General features: G+C 44.9%; 1 protein-coding gene across 1 annotated transcript in view; it reads right to left on the reverse strand.

Moving 5' to 3' along the window:
* The window catches only part of arhgef25a (Rho guanine nucleotide exchange factor (GEF) 25a), a 31,672-nt gene that overhangs the window by 5,364 nt on the left and 6,765 nt on the right, over window positions 1–19,543 (reverse strand). Inside the window, exons 2-9 of the mRNA XM_084553602.1 lie at window positions 8,494–8,801; window positions 7,885–7,995; window positions 4,643–4,767; window positions 3,077–3,143; window positions 2,540–2,643; window positions 2,227–2,296; window positions 602–691; window positions 160–252 (exon numbers count right to left, since the gene is read on the reverse strand). Coding sequence (XP_084409728.1) covers window positions 160–252; window positions 602–691; window positions 2,227–2,296; window positions 2,540–2,643; window positions 3,077–3,143; window positions 4,643–4,767; window positions 7,885–7,995; window positions 8,494–8,801 — 968 coding nt within the window. The remainder of the gene's footprint in view (window positions 1–159; window positions 253–601; window positions 692–2,226; window positions 2,297–2,539; window positions 2,644–3,076; window positions 3,144–4,642; window positions 4,768–7,884; window positions 7,996–8,493; window positions 8,802–19,543) is intronic.

Genomic DNA, 19,543 nt, shown 5'->3' on the forward strand with positions numbered 1-19,543 from the left:
AGTGTATTCATGCACCGAGGGGCATGTGTGCGTGTGTGCGACTGTTTTGTTTGTTTACAACTCCACGCCAGACCCCCGCCGTGTGTCTGACAGTCGCTCAGTGTGGGAGTATTGGTGCTGGTGTGTGATCAATAGCGCAGCGGGTGCCCCGCGTTTCACCTTGAGCAAGAGCTGGTACTTCATGATCCTCTGGACAGGTTTGATGAGCAGGTCATTGAGCTGCAGCCTGTGGCCCAGCTGCTGCCGGAGCTCCTGACAGCGGAGACGGATACAACACCAGTCAAAATGACAGCCAGCGCACAAGACACAGCAGCTGATGGCCAATTCAATCCCTCTAAGACAATAAACCCCAGACAATTATACTGTATGTCTATTTTTCTCGTGCTTACTGTCAGTGGAAATGAACAGATTATGATGTGAATTATAAATGGGAGCTAAAAAGAGGTCCACATGGTCATGTATAATATATAGCGAGACATTCATGCGTGCTAAATGTCTGAACTACGGGCTTGAGTGGCAGATTGTTGGTCAGACACATGTTAAAGATGTTCGAAGGGTAAAAAAAAAAAAAAAAAAAGAGTAGATGTTAATAGTTACTAACCTCAAAGTAAGTCTCAATGTATTCTGAGACAATGTGCTCCGACTTCGGCTTGTTCTGACAGTACACGACATACATATGCAGACGCCTCTCCTGCAATGCAAGCCAAAAAAAAAACCATCTCATTGCAACGTAATCCAGTTAAGCTTTTATTATGAATTAGCTAAACAGGAAAAGACTCTAATCTTAATCTTAGAAGCACTGCAAATAAATGAAAAGGGAGCAAAAACAAATCGATGTGTGGTGTCGCCGGCCGCTGTTTGGGATGAAAGGGTGCAGAGCAGTGATGATTTGCCTCAGAGTGTGGCGTCTTCGGCGCTTTCTGCTAGCGCCCACTCTTCTGTGACTAATTGGCGTTGGAGGGGGGCGCAGATGTGGCGGCCCTGAGAGGCTTAATGCAGTTACATGTAGATGAGCATCAGGTTATATATAATTTACACAGGTTACCCTCGGCGTAACCAGACACTGTCAGAGCTCGTCGATATAAGGCTGTACCTAGCAACAGGCTGCGTGGCTCCGTAACCTAGAGAACAGCGAGCTGCTCCACCTGAATGTGGACATCAAGTTAACACTGCAAACAACCTCTGCACACCGAAACACGATGGAGGGCACTGCGCCCCTACGTAGCGCCCCGTTCACGTGTTTACATGTTGCATGTGTGCTCGCTCGCACACATGTTGCACATTGGTGACACAGCTCTCGTTAAAAGCGGATTGGGGCGCTCTGCTTTTCATTAGAGCCATGTTCCCAGTCTGCTTGTTTTCACAGTTTGACACCATGCTTAGATTTAGTTACAAGTTTCTTTATTCCCCCACAAGCTTTTTAAGTTGATTATACAGTGGGCTGAGCCTTATTGAATTGTTTAAAGAGCCTGCAGTCGGAGAGAGTGAATATAGCAAAAAGAGAGACAGAGACATTTAACTTAATCATCTTCAAACAAGAGGCAAAGCTGACTCGGGCAAATTACCCATCTCGTCTTGCTAGTTTGCATGTGCCACCACTTAACCAATATACATAAATCTAATTTTGCTCCCTGTGTAAGTCTATTGACCCTTTACTGACTCTGGCTCTATTCTATTCCAAGAACAATATACTTAACTTTTTTCTTCATTCTGCTTCGTTCGTGATCCAAGAAGAATGTAGAAAGAAGTTTTGTACCTTTGTGTTTTGGGTGGAAAAAAAAGGCTTTCATATCAAAGAGCCCGAGCTGAGGAATTGTTATTCCTCTTATTCTTTTCTGACAGTTTTTTTTCCCCTGGTGTTTCCTTTCTAGCACACTAGACTGTGTGAGACCAGCCAGTGTGTCATTTATGTGTGTGTGTGTGTGTGTGTGTGTGTGTGTACCCGTTAGCCGTGTGTGGCATTGCAAAAACACGGTCAGGACCGAGACGAATCAGTAAGAAGGAAGTGGAAGGAGAGACGCCGGCAGTTAAGAGAGAAGGAAAGAGGTATAGGATAAACAGGAGCTCTGTGTGTTTGCTTTGCTCTTTTTACCTTCACTTTAAACAGAGGAAGGAAGCAGACACTCCCACTGACAATGTGTGTGTGTGTGTGTGTGTGTGTGTGTGTCTCTCTCCCTTTGTATTTGTGCGAGCATGCGTGTGCGCCTATATGTTGATCACACTCACATGTTTAATGAAGAGCTGAGCCAACCTCTCTGGCTCGGCCAAACACTTCTCCAGCTCTCCCAGGAAGTAGCTGCAGAGAGGAAACACACATGCACAGACACGCACACACACACACACACACACACACACACACACACGTATACAAACACAACCATCCCCAAAAAGGAAGGTCAGATTTGTCTCCTGACCTTTTGTTCCTTCGTCCGCCACTCAGCTAAAAACACAAGACTCTGCAAATCACTGTTTGTCTTTCACTTTGAATGCAGTTGGCGTAAACTTACAACTTAACGTGTTGTTAAAAAAAGGAACTCACTCTTTGTGCCAGTCAAATATTTGGTGAATGTTCCCAAAAACAATCTTGTCTTTTCCCTTCATGTCCTCCGGTACACCTTTGGAGCTCATTGTAGCCATGTAGCCCTGCAAGGGAAGGACAAAGCTTCTGAAGTCTACTCTCAGCTACAAAAAGAAAAGGAAAAACACTCACATCTGGCTCAGAAAAACACCAGTTAATATATCTAGGTTGTTATAACAAAGAGCAGCACTCACACACCAGCTATTACTGAGCTTTTATTAACTTTCAGATGGCTAGAATTCTTCTCTGAGCCAAAATATCTCCTGCTATTTAAAGCACCGGGAGACGGATAGCCCTGCAACATAATACTCTTCAAGATAATAATTCACAAAATCTGCTTAAGGCTGGAGACGGTGAGATGGAGGCAGACCAAAGTGTGCAGTAAAGTGGAGGAATTGTGATGATTAGGATTTGGAGCTCTGTCTGACAGACCGTGGGATGATTAAGTTTCCTATTCTGTGTCAGTGCAGACTGTGTGTTCTGAGCCGGCAGGTTTACCTCCACTATGAGCCCCATGTCTGTCACATAATGCTTCTCTGTCTCAATAAGCTCCTTCAGTACGTACCTGTAAAGGTAGAAATGAGGAAAAATTAGCGCCGTGCATTTATGTTTTGCACTAAAACACACTTTATATTACAGGCCCCGGTTCCCTAATAATTTTCCAGAGTGGAACAGACACCTGATTGTAATTTCCCCTGGAGCTTCCAGGAAACAACACCGTGCTTTGGTACAAGTATGCAAGCTGTGCACTTTCCTTAAAAAATAAATAAAAAATCCAATTAATTAACATAACCTCACAAAAAACCATGAGTGCATAGACCATGTATTTCATGGTTTTGAGCTTCCTTTCACAGTCCTCATTAGACGGTGGCGTTTGGTCTGGTGTAGTGAAGATGGCTCAGGTGGCATCACATGACCTGAGTGAGGACCCTCGGTCATGTGGCTAACAGCTAATGAAGACCGTGACATGTGGTTAGGAGCTACAGGGATCCAGATGTACAGTAAGTGTGCCTTGAGTTAAAATCATTTTATAATAACGTCTGGAAATAAATACGGGGTGTTAAAAAAATTCCAACAAATAAATGACTGTTTTAGATCCCCTCACCTACACTACATAACAGCATATATAATACTTTGACAGCTTCAGTTTTTGGCTAGTTTCTCCATCTGCGGCGTCAGAACATTGTGTTTAGTTTCAGTAGCTAACACAAAATCTTATACAGTTCCTTCTGGGCAACGGTACAAGAAAGTTTTCAAAATTTATGAGACAAATAAAACTGTTACTTTTCTCTGTTTTAGTGCAGCGGCCTGCCTCACTAGCCGGTCTGACAGCAGACACTTGTCTTGTCACGGCAGGAGTAGCACCGGTGGCTCAGTAAGTGTCTCCGGTGACACTGAGCCGAAACACACAATAACCGACCCCGACGCTGAGGCTGCAAAATGGAATTCAGCCACAGTTCATTTTGGTATTTATACCAGTGTTTTTCCAAATGTGTCTCAATGTCGTCTGTTAAAAAAAAGGCAGATCCCTCATACAAACGGGATAATTTGACGGTATTGGGTTAAAATATTCTTAAATCACTGCTGCATTTTTAAAAATATTTTTCTGATAGCTAGCAAGAGGATTAAAAAAAAAATATCTGGGATTATCTAGAAAATAATATGGAGCTATGCAGCGATGCAACAAACAAACTAATAAATGATTTAGACATCTAGACTGAAGTATTGATGGTTTAGTGGACTGACATTTGACACACATAATGAATCCTAATGCCTTTGACGATCCCATAACTTTTCATTTGGAGCCAACATCAAGTCTAAACACTTTGTTTTACAGCCTTACAGCTGCCTGATTCCCAGCAGCCTCGGCTCTACTTTGCGGTGGACGCAGTTAAATCTTTCCTCACTGACAGTCTGCAGCAAAGCTCCAACTTAATTCTGTTTGTGCAGTGACACGTTGATTTAGGGGGATGCATGAAGACGTTACTGCCATGAGAATTATCACTGGAGATTGTGAACAATTGTGAACGATGTCTGGGTCTTCGCTCTGATAAAAACACGTACATGCTTTTCTCTAAGGCACTCCTCCTCTCCTCCTCGGTGTCGGCCGCGGAGGACCATTGGCTGGAGGTGTCGTCCATCAAGACGGACTCACTGTCATCTTGCTGAACACCGGTGGACGGAGCGTCCTGAGGAGGCAGAGACAGACAGAGAAACTGTTTATCAAAGGTCCGCTGCCAGTAATGCGGATCATGCCAGGAATAAAGTAAACAAAGGGAGATAAAGAGCAGGAGAGAAATGGTAATGATGCGGGTTGCCAAGGTGACCAGGGAGAGAGGAGAGACACGAGGAACAGAGATTGAATGATAAAAAGATCTGATTCAGATTGTTGCTGTTAATGATCCGTGCAGTGCCTCACACAGATGTGGGAGCATCGGGCTCCATAGATGTAGGCGATGACAAATAAAGCTGTGAAGGTTCCTGATGGAGTTTTGGTTCACAGAAAAGAGGGACCCACACCTGCGGCAGTGCAATTACATTTGCGATGTGTGAAATTAAAAACAGTTTTCCCTCCTGGGGATTCGAACACTTATCTAAATGCACCACGCATCTCTTTCTGCCTTTGGTTTTGTCCAACTACTGCTGCGTCTCATTCAGCATTTCCTTTTACTGCCTTACTGGCCGCGATGCACGCATGATAAACCCAGGGTTATGGTGATCTAATCGATTGTGTTCATGTGTTCTCCATGACCTCCTTTTCATGCTTTTTCCTGGAATTGATATCATTTCCTGTGGGGGTCCTGGCGCAAATATAGAGTCACTGTGCAAACTGCAACAAAGCCTGCAAAATCCTGACTAACTCAATGGATGGATGTTTCACATCTGCACGACCTTGATGTTTGTGTAACCCAGTATTTCCACTCACAATGCGATAGTTATCCCCTTTATTTGGTCATAAAATAAAATAGGTCTCTACAGTCGTATCTGCATCTGAAGTTTCTATTTTTAGTCACGCTCTTCAAATAATTTCTTTTCAGCCCTTTCCACTCTCTCCCGACTTTGTAAACTTGGAGGGACAGCCGTTTGTCTTCACCTAAATCCCTGTGTCCTCTTGCCCAAGTCAAGCAGAACCTCCCCACCTTAAACACATACACAAACCTGCACACACACACCACACACACACACCTAATCCCTCAGACTCTTCCAGCAGACAGCTGCCCAATGGAGAAATAAATAGATGGGTGGATAGACACACACATAAGCAAATGGAAACAGGGAGAGGACTTTCCCCCTTTTCTTCTCGGGTCCAGTTCAACTCGTTCACCTGCTGCCGTCTCCTTGACAGAAACCTGTTGGCGTCTACTAGCGTTGGGCTTTCTATATATTCTGTCACGGTGATGGGTGAGACGGAGCGAGAGAAAAAAAAAAAAAGTGAAGGAGACAAAGTAAAGCGGTGCGACAGGCATGTAGTAGGGAGAGACAGAGAGGCTCCATAAAGACCCTCGCTCCGCCGGCTCGTCTTGCCCCGCTAGGAGAGCTCGAGCCTGGCTGACAGGTCTCCCCGGCTCCCTGATCATTTCCAGATGTGTTGTGGCAAAGCCCACGGGAAGAATTCCCAGCTCCTTCTGCTGTAACTTTTGTTTTTCTACCCAGAAGCCCATGCAAAAAATATTGACAACAGTTTACCTACTTGCCTACCTACCTACCTACCTACCTACCTACCTACCTACATACCTACCTACCTTCAAGTATGATGAAAACCAATCTTCAGGCATCCTACTGAAGAATATTTGACATTTCCATTTCCAGAAATGGCAATTTCTTGTTTTTAACGGAGATGGAGCACATTGTTGTGCTATCATAGGCGCTAAGGACAAACAGATCTGCATGGTTTATTATGTCTGAAGTGCAGTACTGCTGGCTTTGAAGACATCTCACAATCACTACACTCCTCAAGTATTTTGCTGTGCAACCGAAAAAAGCGTTCCTTAGGTTTTTGCTGCTGTTTTTTTCAATCTGGAGGTTGAGATGACAGACCGTACATAGTGTTCCTCAGGAAAAGCAGTTCAAAAAATATTATGATCTGTAGTACTGGCTGCTTTTTGACACTTGAATTTGCTAAATTGCTAACATCCTGTGAGCGTTCCAAAAGTGTCCGTGCTGCACTTCGGTGTGAAGAGAACGGGGACAAACAACAATGTGTAACACGCACGCCAGCGAAGGCGGGGTAGACGACTGAAATCGCCGCTCATGGATGACTGACCTACATCGTTTAATCTCTCCAAGCCTACCTCTCTCTTCCTCTGTCTCGCTCTCCCTCTTCCTCTGAAGATTGGCAGTAAAAACACCAAAGCGCTGACCTCATCCCTCTGATGTAATCGTATTAATGTCTTTTGATGTGTTGTGGAGACTGAAATTAGGGTTTAAGTGCTCAGGTGTTGGTTCACCAACAGGAGACACGGCACAAAGCCCAACCGCTCGGATATCATTATCGTTTCATATTGACAGGCCTCAGGCTCGGCTGATTAATGCAATATTACTGCGGTTCAAGCAAACCCCAGTTGCCACGCTTCCATCTCGCAGCGAAAAAGGCTCCCTGTGAAAACCTGAGACGCTCCTTTGCCTCAAGGCAACTCACTGCAAGGGTTTGATGGAGAAATGAAAACGTATGTGTTCACATAGAGCTCTTTGTTGAACGCTCCTTTGTTTCTAGAGTCGTTTTTCATCACGCCTGCCATTTCATGCTATTTCCTATTTATCTCCAGGCATGTCCTTTTGTAACATGCGGAATATGAGTCATGCATCACACAGGTCGCAGCCAGACTCTGCCCTCTGCTCTGCTGGGTGCATCTATCTGCTCTGAGAGAAGCGTGCATTCATTTAAACTCTCTTAAGTGTGTGCATGTGTGTACAATCATGTCGTGTGTGTGTGTATTGTGTTTGCTGTTGCACAGAGCAGCCCTCCTCGTGCATCTGCGTGGTAGTTTCCCTTAATCGTTGAGACCGGCCAGCAGCAGCAGCAGCAGAGTTAGTCATTTCCAGATCTGGCTGGGGGCTCATGGAGACAAAGAGCACTGATGTCACCTCCCCACCAGGCTGGGTCCCTACTGACAGTATTACTGCTACTCCTCTCAGAAACTGTATAATAATTTGTCAGCAAAAATCAATCAGTAGTGGATTTATTGCTCATAGTGTGAAACTCATTGCCTGACAGTAGATCATATAAAGAAGACGGATGTTACTTGTGTGTGACAAATGGAACAGGTTAGATTCAAGTGTTTCATAGTATTATCACACTAGCAGACCTGGATGTTTGGCAGCGACGTGCAGCCAATCAGAGAGTCAGTTATGTAGCTGGGTGACTGTAGCGTAGCTGGTGACAGGTCCTCGGGGCTTGCAAGGCCATCTTTCCACTCCTAGGACACACAAGTCCATAGTGTCAAGTTCACACAATATCAACATGAGGCAAAATGTCTGCAGCACGCTCACACATTCAGGAAGTCAGAAAAACATGCACAGAAACACAGCAAAACAGGGAGCGCACGGGTTACATAAGACGGTGGCGTGAGTTACTGCGGCGAGCTTGTGCTGCTGTCATGAAGCAACATCGCCACCTGACACGATACTCAGTGGATCAACTCTACATCAAACCTGTATGCCGTTTCTCAGCTAGCCAAATTAAACAAGCCACTGGCTGAGAAGTTGGATGTAGTTTGCATTTATTTAAGACTGTTTACTTCAGAACCGGTTCAGTCAAAGACCTTGTGATAAGGTTGTGCACGGATAATTTCCGTTAATGAGTTTACTTAAGAGGTGGCTCAAACATATAAAAGGGAACCTGAACCGGCACGTGAAACCTTGTGTGATTAGCTCATGTGACCACAAAAGAAGAAGAAAAATAACATCCTCCTCACCAGTTCTCTGTGGGTGACAGGCAAGATGGTAAAAGTCTCGTCCGGCCTCGGGGGGCTCCCCAGGTCTTGGCTCTGGCTGTGGGACGGAAGAGGCGGAGGCTTTCCCTCAAGTTTGCGGACCTGGCGCTCTCCTTTGGCAGCGGACCCGGCGCTGAGCTTGCGGACAGGGTTCGTGAGCCACTTCTTCAGGGTGCTCACGGAGCGTCTGGACCCGGGGGAGCTTGGGGCCGAGCTTCCTGATGCCTGCGGGGGCAGCGACGCCACAGAGGTGGAGATGCTGCCCTCACTGCCTGCTGCTGAGTACGAGTCTGGAGGGAAGACACGGAGAGAAAAGAGGGCAGAAGGTTATTAGTAATAAACATACTGATAAATTAGGTTTAAGTGGGTCATGGGGCAGAGTACACTCTCCATATTCAGACATCAGTTAATCAATGGAGAAATGCCAAAACAGCATTTTGTTTTAGGGAAAGAAAATACTCGACTATTGGATGAGGGTACAAGTCTGTGAGAGGTGAACTGAAGTCATGCGTCAACACACCAGGAGAGAAGTAAAGAGAGAAATCAACACAAAGAGGAGGATATATAAATAGTCTTCCTCTCCAAACACAGATGTGCAGCTGTGCGGTCGCACCATAAAAGACACACTGTACTATTTATGTCAACCAGATCATATGTTGTTGGGTTTTTTTTTTTTAAATATATTGAGCCGTGTGTCTGTGCATATCGTCATCACATGACCAATCCGTGATGCAAAACAAACAGGTCGACATTTGATTTGATAAAACACTCGGTTGCAGATCAGCTGCCCGAGACAGTGATGTCAGGAGGACATGGGAAGTGAACTGGGGGTCGAGTCGGGACCGGACATCCACTTTAATCCCTTTTCAGAGGGGGAGATCCTCGCCTGGGACTGTTTGTTTTTTCTGCATTGTCCTCCATTCCCATCCTGCCTCATCAGGCCAAACTCCTGCCCTTCCTCCTGCCTTCCTCGCTCTCGAGCTCTTCTTCTAAGCTGTGTCTGGAGTGCTTTATCTGTTCAGTCATGCTTCCCATCCATCTTCACGCTTTAGACTTCTGACCTTTGATCACCTCTGTCCTACAGAGCAGGAGACACTCTCTCTCATGCAAAGACTCACTGCCATGACTTATTATTGCCCAAGCAGCTTTTTCACCCCAATTCTCAGCGGTATGTGACAACACTGATGGAAGACCTAGTCAACATTTAGTTTCCAAGAAAAAAAAAAAAAACCCTTTTCATAAAGTTTCTTTTAAGTTTGTGCTTAACTCTTTATGCTATATGCTGCTATATAAGGGGTTCAGATGTCTCAAGGACGCCTCCCTTTGGAGGTTTACTGGGCACGGCCAGCCAGAAGGAGGCCCCTGGGGTAGACCCAGAACTCGCTGGAGAGATTATATATCCCGTCTGGCTTGGGAACGACTTGGGATCCCCCAGGAAGTACTGGAATGTGTTTCTGGGGAGAGGAACGTCTAGGGTTCCTTGCTTAGCCTGTTGCCACCGCGACCCGGTCTCGGCCAAGTGGATAGAAAATGAGATGAGACGTCATGGTTCCTTTTGTGAGGCAAAGAAAGAATAACAATCCTCAACAATGTTCCTACTTAAAGCAACTGAGCATCTCCACACTTTATTTATTCAGTCTCTTTCTCTCAGAAATACAATAGTAGGCACTGTACTTTTCAATGATCAACGTTTCTCAGTCTGTGAGAAACGTTAATTTCAGAGAAACACTTCTCACTTTCAGGACATCACACTTCTGCCAGTTCACAAACATTGACATTAAATACAAAAGAAATTGAGAATCTCAGCTGCTAAAAAATAAAAAAGTGTTGTTGTATAACACAGAGGAGCCATTTTCTCTATAATCTTTTAAGCATTTTCCCCAACCTCCGCCCTCCTCCACTCCCACATCCATATAAAAGGAGATCAAAGCCTGGCAGAAAGGGGAGACGAACAGAAGGAAGAGACATGGAACACAGACGGGTACAAAGAAGAAAGATGGCTAAAGCCTTCAGGGAATAGACAGAAACTACGGAGATATCAAAATGCATCTGAAAGGCATTGTATTCATGGGGAAAGCTGGAAAAAGCAAAGCGTGCGTGTTTTTTTGGTTTTTTTTTTAGGGTCCCCACTAAGGGAGAAGAAGAAAGGAAGTGAAAATGATGGGGAGCACATGTGATACCGTGCAACCTCCAAAAGCCCAGCTCCCCTGACCTCTACCAGGGGCCAGACCCTGAGGTCTGTGTCTCCCAGTGTTTCACGCATAGGTTCAGTTATGTCAGTGCTCTGGTGTCAAAGTGCAAAGACACAGCCAGTAACACCATAACCTAACAATGTCCAGATATCAGCTGGGGAAAAAACACAGGCCAAAGACAGATTTACACCTTCAGAGTGCCTGGAAGCAATTTAAGTGAGTGGAGACCGTGCAGCTTCAAGATGATACAGTTGCTCTGTCAAATGCACGGATTTACAAAGCATAGCTCATTGTTTACTACTTTTATAATGATGATCCTTACATCTGTCACCATGGCAACTCAGCAGTTCTGCAGATTGTCGTGTAAATGGTTTGGTTTCCTTCAGGACCCTGGAAAGTTTAATCGCTGCATTTTCTTACACAAGCGATTACAGACACATTTATGACATTTTTTTTGCAAGAAAATAAAACACACACACACACACACACTGCAAGATAATTGGAGTTGATACGGTTACACAACTACGAAGGGGAAGCTGGGAAAACGTTCCTTCCCACTCTGTCCCTGTCTTGCTGCATGCTGATAGTGCCCAGCGATATTCATCTCCATAATGGCAGTGCTGAGAAAAGATTACCTGGGGCTGATTTTGTTAATGTAACCTGACTATTGTTTATGTGCTCACGATAATTAACAGTTGAAGGCACGGGGCAAGGGGACTGCATTAAGCCAGCCTGATCTGTGGCGATCAGTTAATGCCGGCACCGGTCGCCCACTCACTGTCTGAAAAGGCTGAGCGGCTGCAGGGGCGGGAGGCTCATCTAAAATTGCTCTGCTGTGTAACTTTGGAGCCAAGTGCGTATCTGCTGCAAGGTAGGTCCAGAATTTCTCCTGATGCTGTTCATTCACAATACCGAAATGTGACACTGCTCATCAGCAACTTAAAGAAACTGTTGAATCATCTTCAAATGAATCTCCATTTTGCATAAAACGTCTGAAAATTGTGAAAACTGACAACCGGGATTTCCCAGAGCGCAATGTGACCTTATTGGATGTCTGCGAGAAAAACGGATCAGCTCATTTAAGAAGCAGGGATCGTCGAAAGTTTGGTAATTGCTGCTTCAAAAATGAATCACATCAAGCGGTGTCACAATAGTTTTAAAGTGATTTCCTTGGTCGAGTTAACAGGAAACCATGCATCATCAGCAAATTTAAATTTAATTGCAGCTGAATTGAATTACCCCGTGTCTACGTATGTGGCACGGCTCGCCCAGTCATGTGTTTTATTCCGGGGAAACATATGATGCAATTTTCTCATGGCAGTTGAGAGAGTTTGGATATGATTGAATCAAACGTAAATTTATTTTTGAAGCACAACTAGACGGAAAAAAACTTAGGACAAATTACGCAGTAAAGCATTCGCCAGTTTTCTGAGTGTACGGTGTGGATGCGCTGAAGAGCTGGTATGCCAGAAGAAGTCCGGTCCAACTCCTCTGTATTGATTAGTTGATGAGTGAGTGCTGCTGAGCCGACAAATCAGGCTAAAAGCGTTGGCAGTAATGGAGCAAACTTGTTCACAGCCCCTCCACTGTGGAGCTCCTCCGTCAATCCTGCAGCCTCTCGGGACCTTATAGGCAATTTAGGCATTACTGGACTCCACCAGTACACACAGTCACAGACATGCAGGTGCCCGTACATTTGCATGTACGCAGAAAATGCACAAGCACATTTCCCCCCAGAGCAGTTGTCCAGATGGGCACAAGGCTGCAGACCGTTCGCCTGTGATCCAAGTTTCCAGTGTCATATGTCTGTCAGAGTAAACAACAGCACATCAGAGGCAGTCATCCTGCCGGCTGGTCGCCACAGGGGCAAACATGTCAAATGCCCAGCTGAGTCTAAGAGACTCTTAGAGCTGCCAATCAAAGCCAGCACCTCGCAGATCACAACCCTGAGCGAGTGCGGCGGTCAACGCCCGTCTGCATCTTTGCTTACTCTCAGCGCAGCCCCGTGCTTATCGTCTCTGTTCTCTCTCTCCCATTCATTGCCCTCTCCAGCTTATGCTCAGACTCTGCTGGCATATTACGTTTCACCCACTCAGAGGAAATGGACACTCTTCCCATCAACCAGCAGGACCTGGGCTGCACTCAGGCACTCAGATGTGCAACCTGAAAGACCTGGGAGACCAGGAGGCACTTAGAACCTGAAGCATATGACTGGAAACCTTTTGACATGTATTACCACTTGTTTTATAACATAACATTTAAAATCTCACATCGTACTAGCCAGCAATGAGCCTCAACAAAAATACTTCATATAAACCCTCTGAAACTCCTGACTTTTTGTCTCTTATCTCTTTCACTTTTCTCTCAGTATATTTCATCTTCTTGGCCCCAGGCGGGTTTGTACGTCTTTTATTTGTGTTGCTGCTGATTTATAATTCCTGGCATTACGCTTTTCTGTTTTAAACCTGTCCTCCCTCTTCCCTTCCTTTTCTCCTTCCCTTCTACAACATGCGTCTCTGTCTGCCTGCCACCTTCCTTTGCTCTCTAACCCTCTCTTACCCTCTCTTTGCTCTGCAGCATTTTTTTTTTTCTTTTTCAGGCGACGGCTGCAAGGGTCGTGCTCTGGGATCAGGACACGCAGCTCCCTCCCCCTGATGCAGTGTCCTCCTCTGCTCTGCCCCAGAGCTGCTGAGACCAGCACAAGCTCGACATGCAAAACCAGCTGGCACAGAACAACGGGGACAAAGGAGGGAAAGGGAAAATAATATTTATGCTTTTTGTCTCTTCCAATTTGGCAGTAAGGCTTAAAGATACAGAATCCACAAACTTAGAAATCGTCTGAAACTATCAAGCCGGCACGTCTTAAACTGTGCATGAAGGTGAATTTTATCAGCCGGTAGAAAGAGGGAGAGGCTGCAAGATGGGCTAATGGGAAGAGGAAAGAAATACAAACAGGTTTTGCAAGAAAGAGGCAAACAAAAACTCAAAGGGAGCACACAGGGCATACACCAAATATGAAAATCTACTTAATCCTATGCATGGGGACATGGACATACCGTATGTGAATGCTTTCTGTCTCAAACTTTTGGAGTGACACGCTGCAGTCAAACCAGTGAACAGTGGTTTCCTATCCCTCTACTGACCTAGTTTGTGCAGACACACACATACACAGACTGCTGTGCTTCCAGGAGCACAGAAGGAAATACGTGGTAGACGCATCAAGTGACACACAAACAAGCCATCCGAGTCGTCCTCCTGCCATCAGCGCGCGCAGCCAGATTCCGTGGCATATTTTTCACCAGTTAAAGCATCAAAGCGCTAGAAAAAAAAAAAAAAAAAAAAACAGGCCTGAAGAGATGAAGCTGTTATTAATCCACTAAGTCTACGGAACAATGTGATTCAGAGAGTGATTCAGACACTTCTCCAGATGAGAGCTTATGAAACATCTCCAATTGATAAATAGATCCCAACCACGGTGCCATTGACTGTCAAAATCAGGTCAACAACAGCACTGCAATGCATTGCGACCGGTGAGCGCTGTGCATTTACGTCACAGCTGCTGCTCCCCGCTGAGATAATAATCCTGACATCTCAGCCGGGGTTTCAGTCGCTCCTCCAGCACCCTACTTTGCATCTGCGCCGGGTCTCGCATTCGACGGAAAACAGGGTGCATCGACGCGAGTAGGCGGTTACTGTCTCACCACAGACACCGGTTTTCTTCGACCACTGCTGCGGGCTCTTTGCAGTTAGAGACTGGAACCATGTTTGCGGTTAGTGGGTCTGAAGACTGCAGACATTCCTCCAGAACCATTAGGAGACCAGCCAAGTTCCTGGTCCCATCTGCCTCTATTTATTTGTACGCTCTATCTGGGGAACCGAACCCACACAAATACTACGCCAGATTCTGAGGATTATGGTCCCTGTGTGCTCCATTTCACACTCCCGCTGATTTATTAACAGTGAGAACCAAGGGACTAACAAGTATACAGAGACAGAAAGCACAATATTTACTAATAATAATTCACTTAAACCGACAAATCCCAGCAATTTTGCACGGACCATTCACTGAACTTTTAAAAATGGCCAAAATTCAAAGTAGCAGAGGTTAGTCCGTACGTGTAGTAAGTCCTAAAGTGAGTCTCTCATTAGACCCTTCCTGCCATGCAAACACAATGTGCTACTCAAGATTTCCGTCTGAAGCACAAGATGAGATCTTTTTCCTAACTTCATAAGGAAGCAAACAATATCTTTCATGATTTAATTTTGAAATCTAATCACTACTTAATATGTAATACTTGAATACTGGGCACTTCATTGTATGCGTCCAGCATGTCAAAATACTTGTCTGGCTTTAATTCACATAAATGGTGTCGAGATACATATTTCAAATCAATAGGTTCATATATAGTATTCAAAATTAGCCAGTATAATTCAGTAGTGTTTACTTTTGAAGTATTCAGTTGCTTGGCCTTTGGTTTTCAGTTATCTAGGACATAATGCAGTTTTCAAGAAATGAGTAAAGTCCTCATGATGCTTAACTTTTTTAAAATCATTTTTAAGTTCAACTTTAGATTAGAGCTCATTCACACATACTCAGAACACCTCTCCTCAGGTGTTTTTGTCTGAGTGAATATAATCAGAGACTGTTGAGCAGCGCGAGGGACCAAATGAATCTTTGTCAGCATGACAATAATTAAGAGCCTCTGATTCCATTGTTTGTACCTCGAGCAATTTAGATTCATGTTTGTGTTGTTTTTGTCTGCAGCTCAAACATAAGAAAGGTTTGACCAGATGCGCATTTTTTTTTTTAACTGAGTAAAGCTTTTCATACTCAGAATGGGGGTCATTAAAACATCAATATACACCGACCAGCCACAACATTAAAACCACTGACAGGAGAAGTAAATAACATTGACCGTCTTGACACAATTCAATGTTCTGCTGGGAAACGTTTGGACCTGGCATTCATTCATTCATGTGGATGCTACTTAGACATGTACCACCCATCTAGACCAGACCAGGCACCCCCACACCATAGCAAAGACACTCCCCCAGCAGGATGCACACTGACACAGACACACGCACAAAAACGATTTAGAAACAACTCGAAAACAGCACGAGGTGTTGACCTGGCCTCCAAATTCCCTAGATCCCAAACTGATGAAGTATCTGTGGGATGTACTGGAACAAGCCTGATCCACAGAGGGCCCTCCCCTCAACCCATAGGACCCAAAGACCCCCCACTAACAACATTGTGTTGCCAGACACCACAGGACACCCTCAGAAGGCCCATGTCTGTTCTCTGATGAGTCAAAACTGTTTTGGAGGCACAAAGGAGACATAAATAATATTAGGAAGGTGGTCATAATGTTATGCCTGATCGGTGTAATTCTGGACACGTTGCACTACACGGAGACAAGAAAACCAAACTCATGTATTCATTCATTTTATACTAATCAAATACTCTTCTAAAGAGTAACTCTAAGACAAAGATCTGCCTTTTCAGCTTGAGTTCTGACAAGCGATATTCACTTTGCTTGAGATCTGAGGGAGACATGGATAAATGAAAAGTCTGTATAGCTACAATGCCTGGTTTTACAAAGTAGATCCAAATCAATTAAACACTCCCTGATTCTACAGTAGCGGAAGAAGTATAGGATCCTTTTGTTTGAGTAAAAGAAGCAATACCACTGTGTGGTGGGGAATGATTTCAATTGATTTTAACACATCATAATTTACTTGCGGCCTATAAACGTAGACGAATAAAAATTCCGACTCTGAAATGTGGAGCAGAAGTAAAAAGCAGCACAGAGGGGAAAATTTGTAGTGAAGTAAAATTCAGGTTCACTTTAATTCAATGTGTGCGATGAATGTTTTCCTGTACGAGGAAATTTATGAACTGAGCGCTGGGCCAGAGGAAGCTAAAACACGAATGTTCTTTCAGTTTTCCAATATGAGGTCCACTGAAAAATGCCTGAGAGTATTTTGCGAAAATATGGGCTGGCAAAACACTTGCATGACCTTGCGGTGTCTACATAGCACTCTCTTTCAGTGTGTTGCCCAGATAATCACGGTGATGATCAACACTGTCCTTTTTGCCGTTTTAGCAGCAGGCACCGCACACACTGGGTACTGCTGATCATCACTATGATTATCTGGGCACACACGCGCGCGCACACACACTCGAAGAGAGAAAGTGAGAGAACGAATTGCTCACACTTGTGTTTAGGGGTAAACAGGGCCGCCATTAGGCCCGAGGTGGCTGGGCACAAACAGCAAATTAAAAGCGATTGTGATTTCATATGGCAGCTGTGGCAGTGGCAGTCAGGAGGCCCGCAAGCAGAGCTGGAGACAGAGCCGTGGTGCCTGCTGGGCCGAGAGGATGTGGAGCCTCTCCGCCTGGCTCCAGTCTGCCTGACAGCTCTGGTGCTCTCAGCTCCGGGCTCTTGCTGTTTTTCACGCTGGCTATGTACAAGGTCACTGCTCTGAACTGCGAGTAGCCGTGACTGCTGTACACACCTAAATGAGTCAGATGTGAATGGTGGGTAGGAGTTGTTTTACCTGTCTGGCAAATTCCTCAGACATGGCACCGCAACTTTAGAACCTCAGCCTTCGCAGCACATTTATTTATTTCCTTTTTTTACTAAAGAGAATTAAAGCAAAAAGGGAAGTACACCGCTCATTCAGATCTGATGCCCTGTTCTGACCTGCAGGGGTAAAGATGTGCTGGTATAATGATTCTCAGTCAGACTTGATGGGCTTTCCAGACACATATTCTCATTCCTTTCCATGGCTCTCCATGTCTCCCCACTCTCATTGCCATAGCAACTAAACCCAGAAGGAGAGAGAGTGAGGGACAGGCGCACAAAACATTAGCCATCGGCAAGACATGAAATCAACCTACACATGTGGGCACACACTCACACACTCACTCACTCACTCACTGTCGTATGTAGTAGAACACACGTCCGGTGTCTGTTTGTGGTGCACACACATACAAAGTGCGAGAAATTAGCATAGATTTGCATCCACGTTCATACGGCCACACGGCATAAAATCTTACGGTTATTTGTAAAACAAAGCCGCGCGCACAAAGGATGCCTTTGAAAATCCAATTCCAAATTCAAGAAAAACCATCTGCACCTGTCAGCTTTTGTCTGTTTTGGATCAGATCCCCGCATTCGCAGCAAGAGCTCTCCATATGGCCGTCAAGAGGGCGTCTTATAAATACGCAAAATCCATTCAAGTGTTGCAGGGCGGCCCGGGGCTCAGATCCACCTGTAATCCCCGGTCTATATCCATGCATTGAACGGTGTTTACTATCGTGACGCCTTCTGCATAAGTCAATCAAATTTAATGATTAAAGTGAGGCCAAGCCATAAAAAAAAAAAAAAAAAAGCATATTCTGATGGTTATTGCCGTCTCATACTTTGTGCTTTATTAGCAAACTATAAACTGAACAAACAAACACGCACTTTAAATCCTGAGATAGCCTAGAGTCGATTTTGCCCAGTTCCTTGTTTTAACATGATTATAGCTAAGGTACCTTTGCGGCTAAATTGAGTTAGGAAGTTAAAATAAAGATTTTGGGAGGCATTTAGCCTTTATTGGATAGTTCACAGTTGAGATGCCAGGAAGCAACGGTAGAGGCAGAGCGGAATAAAACACAGGTGCCCAGACTGAATCAAATCAGGGACACTTGCACATTTCTTTTGCCTTAACAACCGAGACACCGAAGCATTAGCTGCAACAGACCAGCTGCAGGCTATCTCTGAAGCGCTGTGTGTCCGTGGTAACAATCAATGCTACATGCTGACATCTGACAACCAGTGTGTCATTTGCTGACAGACAGGAGGAAAAACAGGTCAATTTGCGGTTAGCTAACGATATAGCAAACTAACAACGTACACAGAGGAGACGAAGGGAGAGGGAAAGGGTTTATTAAAGACTAGTAAAGGTTTTCCCAGCAAAAACATAGTGTGCTTTTCCCCTTTTTCCCCAAGTTTTCTTCTGGAGTGAACGGAGCCAAAAAACCAGGTCAAACGAGTTTATTCGTTCGAAAAAGAGTCCTATTTTACCCAGAATACGCTGTGATTTACTAATACTTGAGATACTCGAGACGCTCTTTTGCAACACATAAACCATGAACTTGCATCACGTAGCGATGAGCACGAGGGAGAATTCAAGTCAGAAGTCAACACATACTCAACAGTATATGCTCATTGTGTAATTAAAGCATTTAAAGCCACTCAGGCCTTTACAGGACTTGTAGCCGCTGCCTTAACTGCAAATCTGATCAAGACGATGGTAGCGGCTCATAAGTTGTTGCTCTCGGGGTCGGCTATCATGGATGCAGCTCAGCTTCTGTGCTTTGCAGGCAAGGCTCGAGCACAGCACCACATCACTCTCAATATTGTCACTTCCCACTGTTTGCTTTGCGCACTGTTTTGGAAAGTTTCTCAGCAAAGGCCTCTACCGAGCATTCTCCTGGGAGAGCTGCAGAGGAGAGCAGCCAGAATTAAAAAAAAAAATAAAAATCTCTCCGCTCTGACTGCCGGAGGGGCCATTGAAGTAATCGTCGCAGCCAACCTGTTGCTCAGACTTACATTAAGCGTGTCCCAGTCTCGCTGAGATGTTCTGATTAGAAAGTGAACTTCTCTCAATCACACTTCATTACAAGCACAGATTCCGATCAGGAGGAGCGAGCAAAACATCCTGAGAGCAATAACCGGGTTATTCGTATGGGAAGAACAAATGTCACAGAAGCCCCTGAAGACTGCAGACATAAAAAGAGCCATATGGGCTGAAAGTGGGGGTAGAATCGCAGGGGGAAGCGGCTC

Source organism: Chelon labrosus, assembly GCF_963514085.1.
Source record: "Chelon labrosus genome assembly, chromosome: 10".
NCBI lineage: Eukaryota > Metazoa > Chordata > Actinopteri > Mugiliformes > Mugilidae > Chelon > Chelon labrosus.